Source organism: Aptenodytes forsteri, unplaced genomic scaffold (genome assembly GCF_000699145.1).
Source record: "Aptenodytes forsteri isolate BGI_AS27 unplaced genomic scaffold, ASM69914v1 Scaffold229, whole genome shotgun sequence".
In the NCBI taxonomy this organism is placed as follows: Eukaryota; Metazoa; Chordata; class Aves; order Sphenisciformes; family Spheniscidae; genus Aptenodytes; species Aptenodytes forsteri.
The window spans coordinates 4,341,134-4,351,535 of NW_008795863.1; the positions used below are offsets into that span (position 1 = coordinate 4,341,134).

The 10,402-nt window shown below is 39.1% G+C and overlaps 1 protein-coding gene across 1 annotated transcript in view; it reads right to left on the minus strand.

Moving 5' to 3' along the window:
- Positions 1-10,396, minus strand: part of RAB12 (RAB12, member RAS oncogene family) — a 26,737-nt gene extending 16,341 nt beyond the window's left edge. Inside the window, exon 1 of the mRNA XM_019473352.1 lies at positions 10,322-10,396. Coding sequence (XP_019328897.1) covers positions 10,322-10,373 — 52 coding nt within the window. The 5' untranslated portion in view covers positions 10,374-10,396. The remainder of the gene's footprint in view (positions 1-10,321) is intronic.
- Between the last annotated feature and the right edge of the window lie 6 nt (positions 10,397-10,402).

Consider the following 10,402-nt stretch of genomic DNA (forward strand, 5'->3'; position numbering starts at 1 on the left):
CGCGTGATGGAGCCCTGCTTTCCTGGAGGTGGCTGAACACCTGCCTGCCCATGGGAAGTAGTGAATGAATTCCTTGTTTTGCTTTGCTTGCGTGTGCAGCTTTTGCTTTACCTATTAAACTGTCTTTATCTCAACCCATGAGTTTTGTCTCTTTTACCCTTCCGATTCTCTCCCCCATCCCACTGGGGGGGAAGTGGGCGAGCGGCTGTGTGGTGCTCAGTTGCCGACTGAGGTTAAACCACGACATAGTCACACATGACATTGAAAGTCAGACAACCACACCTTTCCATTCACGTATGCTAAGCCAGTCTTACGTTCTTTATATTTGCAGTTGTAGAACAGAAGATTTGGACCAACTGCTGCAAACTCCCCTTCTTCAGCAAAATAACTCCAAACAGTTCTTTTAAGCATCTCTGTTCAGCACAGGATAGAGAAGGTATTAAGTCTGCTCTTAGAAAATGGTGTGGTTTTTTAAAGAAGTGCTTTGTAACACTACAGTGTTGATGCCAGCAATATTTGATAAATTCTTTAAAATCCTTGCTTCAACAAACTCTTAATTTACAGTTGCTCTAAGCAAGATGTGTCTTTCTCAGCCTTGTTAAACCTGATTCTAAGACCTGTTAAGTACAGGCACATCGTCAGAATTTTTTGAAGTTTCAAGCTGTTTGTAATGATACTGGTAGTCCTTGCAGTTACTACTCCCTTAAGGCAGATCCCAAACCACAACTAACACCCAAGTTTATTAAACTCGCGCGTTTGTTCTGTGTTCAATCCCACCAGAGGCTGTTCCAGTCTTGAAGCTATATAGTTGCACAAACAGTGGTGTGCTAGAACACATGCACTGACAGACAGGACTTACTAGCCCTGGCGTTAACACTACTAGCACAGCTACACCAACACGTTCCCCACCATTCACCTCTAGTTATGGTGGGTATCCCCTAAAAGGATGTCAACAACAGCTAACACAAACAAGCCACTTAAGCATGTGTCCTTAATTATGCAAATAGAACCGAGGTCATGGTTTTATATATAGTTCAACAAAATAGAGGAATCGATAATTACTGTTGACAACTGCATTAAATCTGAACAACACATCTTATAAAAAGAAAGGATTTTAAAAGGCTCTCTTTAGCTGCTACCACACCAGCAAACTATTGCTGGTTTGCATGCTACCTAGTTTGCCTGCTAGCTAATGTATTGTCAACGAATAACCAAATGTACACATGCCAGTGGAGCCAACAAGCGCATGTGCTTATGATCATACTGAAGCGTGCCCTCTGCCAGGTCACAGTGATGTGAGGGGAACCAAAAGGCTTATCACAATCTCCCCTCCCATTACAAAGTCGGCCTCCTCTCCATGCATCAGGCTTGCCCGGACCACAGGCAATCAATGCATTCAGTTTTTCTAAAATTATTACACTCACACCATGAGTAAATCCGGACCACCACCTCTCTGTTTATGACTTAAAGGTGTGCATTTTGGATGTCAGACTTTGACCCCCATTTTTCTCTGGGAAGGCCTTTTTCAGGAATCCAAACACACATCCCATACACATATAAGAACTAATGAAAAAGGCACAAAAACACAGATCTCAGCCTCTGTTTTGGGTTTCTGATTTTGTATCTATTAAGCATTTCAAAGTATACTGATTCAGCTTGCCCTAAGACTTAAAACTGCAAATGAGCTGCTGCCCTCTCCCCGCAGGCTAGATACATGTCAAATAAGGCATTAAGTACAGCAGCACTTATGTGGTGTGTGTAAGGTAAGATTATTAGTTAAGGATTTTCAAAACTGTATACAAAGCACATTGTTTTTGTTAATAGCACATGAACTTTAGATTAAAAATATGCTTCATACAAATGAAACATCTATTACAGCATGAGCTCAATTGAAACTATGCTTTTTCCAGAGAAAATAAAGGGCTAGTAGAATAGAAGTTTTTTTAAAAACTGTATTAAACACACAGCTAAGCAAACTGTCTGCACTCCTTTCAAAAATAAACAGCCCTAAAAGAAAGAGAACAGACACTCAAAATAGACGTGCACTAATGAAGTTCTAGATAAGGGCAAGTTGGTGAGGATGACGTATCTTGTCACTGAACCAAACTTGAGATTGTTCCAAACTTGAGACTGAAATCCAATAAAAATGAAGACTAGCCCAGAACAGATAATACATTAATTTCTCACCCCAAACAGGAACTAAAAGTTATCTACTAAAGCACAAACTGAAACACACACAACTGGGTCTAGCCTCTTTCTTTAAAGCTAAAATAATTTGTTTAGAAATAAAACAAATAGTGAAGAAACTTCTTACTATGCATTTTACATTTAGGTTTTCAATTTTTTTTTTTTTTTTTTTGCCAGTGGCAGAAAAAGGAAGAGGAAACTGTTTTGCTTAATGCACACAGAGCGAACTTTCCAAAGCCAAGGTTTCCTGATAACGAAGTTAAAGAAAGAGCTGGGAAAAGAGATGCAAACAGAGCACAAAAAAACCCCTCCAACTAAAATCAATTCCAATAGATTAAATTTTCAGAGGCCTATTAGTGATTTGCATCAAAACAATTAAATCAGTGAAAAATAATCAGACCACGTTTAAAGAAACACAATCAGTTTAAAAATTCAGAGGTTGCATACTAATTAACCATTAGAACAGACATATAATTCAAAGACTATGACAGTTTATTTAATTTGGACATCTGACAGCATTATACAGACAAATTTCCTTACTTCTGCTACAACTGGTGACTGAGGTCACATGCTTCTTGAGGTAAGAACCATCTTTGTTAGTCCTGGTCTGTAACTAAATACAATACTTACACCTACCCAGAAACTACTGAAGTCAATAAAAAGATGCTCAATAGCTTTGATACTGATTTCTACCACCTTGTTCTGGGGGAAGCAAGCAACTACAAAAGGTACATGGCAGGCAGAGGGGAAGGTTACAAAAACTGTTTCAAGAAAAAAAAAAAAAAACAAAAAACCATTGTATCTTATTTTAATTGAATCTGTAGGACATGCAGTTAATTTTAACACACACTAAAGCAGAAATACCTGTTTCAAACTGCATATTATCAATGTAAAGACTTTAAAAAGAGGTTGGGAAGCATTAAGTATTAGTCAGACATGAGCCAGTTTGGGGATTATTTTAGAGGCAGGTAAAGTACGTTGTCCATAAAGCTTCAGCGTGTAATTCTAGAATGATTAACATGCAGACATTTGAGACTGCTCGCCTAAAATAAGTCTACCCATATCTCAACTGGCAACTGTGCTACAGACCAGAATGGAACAGATACAACAACAGGAAGAAAAAAAAAAAAGATTTGGTAATATACATGCAGCGACTAAATTTTGAAGGTGTAATTATAACGAGTTTTTAGGAAACTGTCAGTGATTTTTGAATGTCCAACATACAGCTTCTAAACATCTCAGATGCTTGGTACTTCCAAACTCAATGAGAATGGAGGAAGTTATTTCTTTACATTCTTGTGGACAGTAAAATTATAAAGCCTTTCACAAAATGTAGGCTTTTGACATGATTTACAGTACTAAGTTAAAAGCACGCACCAAAATTTTGATAAGCAGAATGAGGTGGAAGGGGAGCATGGAAGGAATAAGACTCCCTGTGCCTTCTTGAACAAGACTTATTTTCAAAACTTCTGATTACAGAACAGGAAAACATAGTGAGCTACCAGTCTACAACTACCTGACCTGAAAGGAAAATTGAACGTGAAGAAAAATTAAACTTATTTGATGAACAGTACTACCCTGATTTTAAAAAGGCAGAATCTATTTCAAAATGAGACTGAGTTCAGCATTTCTTTTTGGGTATCAAGTTTCCCACTCCTCGGGATATCAGAAGTAGTAAGTTGTAAAAGTGTTGCTATATGCTGTTACATAGTTGCAATCTTAACAACTAGGAATATTACTCCTCTTCCTTGTTTAAGGACAGCCTAGTGAAGACAGTTTGCAAAGACTTCAGGATTTTTGTGATGAAAAGCACTCTAAAAAGTCTGTCTCTTCCATTTTATGGTTTAACTAAAACCACAATCGTTCTGCATAGTGCATGCACTATTTTCATCAAGTGAACATTTAAGCTCACAACTCCCAGAAACAAATAAGAAAGTCCATAACCAAGAATCATATGGGCCTAGTTGGTTTTTTTTTTTTGCTTCTGATGCGCTCAGCTGTTCACAGCAGAGACTGAGTCTGACAGCTGCATTCCACTCTCCTTGCACACTAAACTCCGCATTCGACACCATTCAAGTGGCCTCTTCATTTTGCCTGTTGTTTTACTTGCGTATTCTCATATGCGTACTGATTAGGGACTCTGACAGTTCTACAGTGTTGATGTAGCCCAGTACCTGAGTATTTCTATCAGCTGAAGGTAACATTTAGTTTACAAATGAAGAAAGCAAAGTCAATTTCAATTTTACTCTTCTTTGCAACCTCTTGGTAATTAAAATCCCCATACCTCCCCAAAACCCTATTCCTGAACCCTGATAATTTATATCATCTACCTACTACATTTCCTATTTTAAAATATAGTTTTGTTACTTTATGAGGGCTCAAACAATTACGCATGGAAAACAACTGCTGATTACACCAAATGCTGTAAAATATGCTTAGTCAACACATCCAAGGCAAACAATGACTTGCCAGGTGCTCTCAGTTGCTGTAGTCTCTACTGTCAATTACAAGTGACAACATTGCTCCTAAAGGTGAAAGACAGCTTCCAGGGAACACAAGCTTCTGTTGCAAGTTGCATTTCCTAAACTTACGGTTACAGAACTGAAGACAAATGAGGCAGGTTCATACATGCTCCCTAATTACCTTAAGGTTTTGTGTAAGACAAAATTGTTTTCTGTGCGAGTTTCCAGCCTCCTGCTCTCCTCTATTTGTAGTTTGTCAAGTAATTGCAGCACACCATTAATGAGATGGATGTTTGTTTTATTCATGCTATTCTGCACCAGCCAAAAAGCCAATATATAACAACAGATAGGTATTAACACCCTGGGTGTGTGAATATAAGAGAAGGGTCAATTCTCACAGAAATACCTATCATTGATCAGAACTTTCTTCCTTTTTTCGTACAACAGCAAAAATTTCTCTGAGTACAGAGCTGATTTTGGGTATAAAACAAGGACATCTTACTGCAACATCGTCATGATGTGGTAAAGCAAGAGACATCTATTTCTACCCTTTCGTCCCTCTTCCCACCCCAACTAAGTTTTCAGTGCCATCTTATGGAAGGGGAAAAAAAAAAACAACTTTACAGAAAAATTAAAATTAATTATACTTGTCAGAGCCCACAGGCACATACAACAAGTGTAGCAAAAAGATAAGTGTTCTTCTAGCTGTTGCAGGATGCTTTTCTGAAAATTTTATGTAGATTGTTCTTCATCTCAGATGACATCAAATTACTAAAGTTGTTTTTAAAACATAATTTTTATTATGATTTACTGAAAAAATTATTTTTCAAATGGTTAGTAAGTCATATACCCTGTTTACAGTGCTTGTGAGAATAAATACTGACTAGGTAACTAGAAAACTGAGGAGCAACTTAAAGGGCAGCTCTGAAAAAGGACCAATTGATACTTTTAAAATGAATAGGCTGGTACCTTTAAGTGAATATAATTATGTTATATGACAAGTTATAGGAATGAAAGTTAACATTTATGTTGTTAGTCCACATTTTTAAAGGATAAAGAGAACGAAGAAAGGGTTTGAATTGTGACAGAAACCCCAAAATGTATATATTTATATATCATATGTATGTGTATATATATTAAAACCAGAAGCTGCCTTACTTAAGATTGCTCTGATAAAAGATAAACCTAAAGTTTTCACCATCACTATTGTTTATTTGGTAGATGTTAGGCATTTTGCATGGACATGGGTATTTTAAAAAGAACTGATAGGGAAAAGGCTGCTTGGAAGAAAAAGCTACAGAGCTCCATAAATCTAATGTGTTCCCAACTTACATACCATTTTACACTAACATCAAAGTAAAGTGAAACAAGGTCAAAGAGCATTTTCGTGAAGTCACATCTTGCACCACAGTGCATTTGCATGCCACTGATCTGGATCCCACAGGCTACAATTAGTCCGAAACAGATCACGGGTCACAACATTCCCATCCTGATCCACAACAGAACTTCCCATTACAAACTTAGCTCAGTAGCTCTACCCATGATTTTGCTCATAAACCAGGACTTCAGGAAGCTTTAGTGTTTACTACAAGCGGTACTGTAGTTTCCTGTGAATAGCTGCTAAAAGGAGCCAGCAATGCACGAGGCACCCAAACGGCTCTGATATTATCAAGGTCAAGGCCTCTTTCCTGGGATGCTTTCAGACCTGGTGGAAAACAGCTGAAGGATAAGACTAGGCCTCAGAAATTTTACATGCTAAGCCAGCACGTAAAAGAAAAACCAAGGAGCTCAACTTGATTTGAGGGAGCAGGAGAGTCAGCTGCCTGAGAGGCGAGTCAGTGCAGGGCCTCAGGTTTGGGTGAGCAGGAACCTCAGGTTCAGAGATTAAAACCCAGAGAGAAGCATAAAGTCTGCGGCAAAATTAGACAGACAGGAAATACTGCCGAGTACAGGAATTTTGTAGATCTGTCACGGAAGAAAAAACAGCAGAGATTGAGAATGAGCTGAGATTTGGTGGATGCAAGCAGGACAGACAACCGTGAGACTGAGCAGTAGTTGGACAGATGCTGGGAAGAGAACAGAGGCCTTTCACTATTAAATAAAGGGACTCTGATGAAAAAGAGGGTGAGATAGCACCATTATTAAAAACTAATAATTAAAAAATTAAAAATGTTATAATTTATATAAGTTGTAACATCACCACTATGGTGATCTGAATTAAGATGTATTTCTTTCAGGATAAGAACTACTGGGGGTGGGGGGGAAGAGGGAGGAGGGGGGAAGAAGCAAAGACAAGCACTCTTCCTTCACCACCCATCTTTGAGTCTTCTCACAAATGTGGTAATGAGTATTTAGCCACTACCTTTGGAAAGATCATCCTTTTCCATGCCGAATTTGGCATACTTCTTTTAATTGCCAAGAGTCTGAAAAACCTCAAATAGATAGTTTTGGATTCTGCTCCTGTGTGAATAATGCAGGTGCATGGGGGTCAGGTAACAAATCATAAACAGAGATCACATTTCATTTTAAAAGAAAAAGTGTGTGTATATTTATGTTTATTGACAAAGCTAGTATGATGCCAATATTACCCTCACACAAGCATTATTCCCTTACGGAAAAGAAGTTACCTTAACTACTCTGGATTTAACACTGGCACGAAGAGAGTAATTTTACATCATTGCACATACAGAGGAACATTTCAAAAAAACAATTTCTTTGCCCAAACAAGTCATAAAAATAAATTATAACCTAATAGTAAGAACATTCAGACCTAGCACATAAAATTGTAAACAGCAACATCTATTTCTCATCTGACAACCACATGCAAAAATCAGTAAATATTTGAGCATATTGAGTATGCTCAGTACTATGTAAACAGCAGATTAAGTAGACACAATATTCTATGCAACTAATTTAATGCCCAAAATAAATACATCAAAAGAATTTTAGATCAACAGCACAGTGTGCCGTTATGAATAATGTGCTGAAATCTGCCAAGCTATTTTTGAACACTTTCAAAGAACTTCAGTATTTTGAGATGAGACTGAAGACATGTTGTGTTTTTATTACAGAATTTACTTTACCAATCTGGCAATGTAGTTTTCTTAAATTAGCATTAAAATACTGTATCTTTTTTAATTGAATCCACACCTCCCCTTTTCAGCAGAAACACTCCACTTTTCAGTGACATGGCCTTATTATCCTAAGCAGCACTTAGGGCCAGGAGACAGCCAAAGGTTTTGGACATTTGCAATTCTTCCACTATCGGAGAAGACCTCTGAGTAGCCTGTACGCTTTCATACAAAAGGTTAAGGTGTTAAATATTGTTCTGTTTTGCCTGTACTTCCAGTGGTTTAGTATAAAAACATAAACGTAAGGTTGAGACCATTAATATCAAGGTAAGGGAGTAAATATGTATTCTGGCATTCCATTTAAAATACAGCTTCGCTAATACAAGGTAGATGCAGCAAATTTTAGTCATTCGTTTGGTTACACAGTCTTTTCAAATTTAATCTCAAGGTATGTTCAGTTTACGTAATTTCCTCTGAAACTGGATCAGTCACAGGGTTTTCAACAATGTTTCAAAACACATTCTCCACTTGCAATTCTTGAAAACCACTAGAGTTAAGTGGTGATGAAGAAAGAGCTTTATGATTTCAACTGTATCAAAGTCAGGTCATTTTGGAGTGTGGGTTATTTTCAATCTACATAGGTTACTTTTTCTTACTCTAAAAGTAAGCAAAAAAGCAAGCTGACTGTGAAAAGCTCTTTCATTTAGCAGTCAAAAGATCTGGGGGAATCTCAACAGCTCTCAAGTTTAGTCAGAGGACTTTGAAAGAATGCCATTACTGTCAAGTCTTTCTACGTGTATTTTGGCACAAGTTGATTTCCCTATGCTGCTTTATGTTGGCACACTTTGTACATCAAACATTACATAATCTTCTGTCTAGCAGCATACCACCATTTATTTTCTGTTTCTTTTCTAAAATAAGGAAGCTTCTCCGCTTCAATCACTGTCTCAGTTATCTAACAAATCAGTTTTGCTTACAAGGCACCAGACTGGAAGTCTGGACTGGGATCTAGAGTACTTCCTCTCACTTCTCAAGATTCACATCAGGAAACTAACCCTAACTTACAGAGAGAAGCCCAGCCTTGAAGGAAGCCTTAATGTAGGTCAACACAAAGAAGATGCACGTGAGTTCAAAACAATATATAGATCTGGAGAATTTATAAAGAATACATTCCACTATTAGTTCTATTTCCTCAACTACCATATATTTAATTAAACCTGTCTGTCTACAGAAGCCATCAGCATTTCTTCATTACAACACATCACTTGAGTATTATGCCTCTGATATGCTACCACTATCTTTCTAACTTCTATGAGGTTAAGTTACCAACTTAAAAAAAAAAAGTATCGACACTAACAGTACTAATCTGCACTACTAGATTTGGATTTTTAGAGGGCCTAGGAAAGAATGAAACAACTGATAAAATACACATTAAAACTAAAGTAAGAGTAACTGTGTATTATTTTGTCATAGGAAGATAATTTTGGATAGTAATAATTCAGTTTCTAAAAGGCAATACAATCACTTTCCATCAGATGCTACGTTTCCTCACGTTCCAGGCTACAATTAAGCTAAGCACACATACTTTCCAGTGACACAGACTTAACAACTGCCTTGCTGCAATACTCAAGAGTTCAACTCCAAGGACAGGACTATAATAACAATGCAGCCTAAATAGCTTGTTTTCCTCCCTTTACACATTTGTGCATTAAAAGACAGCAGGCATCCAATTACCTCCAAGACTCGTACAGATGACTAAACCATGAATAAGACAGCATCCTACAGAACTGGGAGGCTGCTCTCCGGTTAGTTGTGTGAGGAGCAAAACATGCAGTGTGCTCAAGGGATACTCTTCAAGAAACAAAACATTAACTTCCTCAAATCTAACATCATGGAGGGTTTCTTGATGAAGGCATAACAGCAATCTGGAGTTAATCAGACTATGGTCTGGAATAGTATTTGAAGTGCCATTGACTACACTGAATACACACCGTGCAACTTTTCAACTCCTGAAATAGTTCTGTTTCCCTACACGAAACATCTAAGACTTGGGCACAATAAACCGTTTTACCAACCATCCCTTTTTCTTTTTTAAACTGCGTTGCTTGTTGTTAGTAAGACTGAAACAGGATACCCAACACCTTCTCAAAACTTGCAAGGATAATTAGGGCCTCCACGATCTTTCCATCAAGAGCTGGGAACTTTGACACCAAGGGCTGCCTCGCCACAAACCCCGTGAGCTTCCCACTGCGAAGCAGTACATGGCGTCTCCAGCAACTCCTGCGGCCGAGCAACCCAACCGGGGCGACGCAACCCTGCTCTGCCAGGCGAGAGGCTGGGTGGGAAGGGGACCACCACACACCCTGAAGGGGACGAGGACTGGAAGGCCCCTGAGAGGAAAGCCTCGGGCCGGCATGTGGGCAGGAGGGCCCACACTTAGGGAAAGGCGAGAGAGCGGCCGGGGAAGGCGGCCGCCAAACCGAGCCCCGTGTTTCCACGGGGCGGGCGGCAGGGTGGGCACGGCGAGCACAGGGTCGAGGACACCCCCCTCCCACGGGACGGGACGGGACGGGGCGGGCACGGCCCGGCGGGCTTCCTTACCCACGGTGGACTTGCAGGCCTCGCAGAAGGTGTCGTCGGTGAAGCGCTCCATGAGGATGGTCTTGCCCACCCCCCGCGACC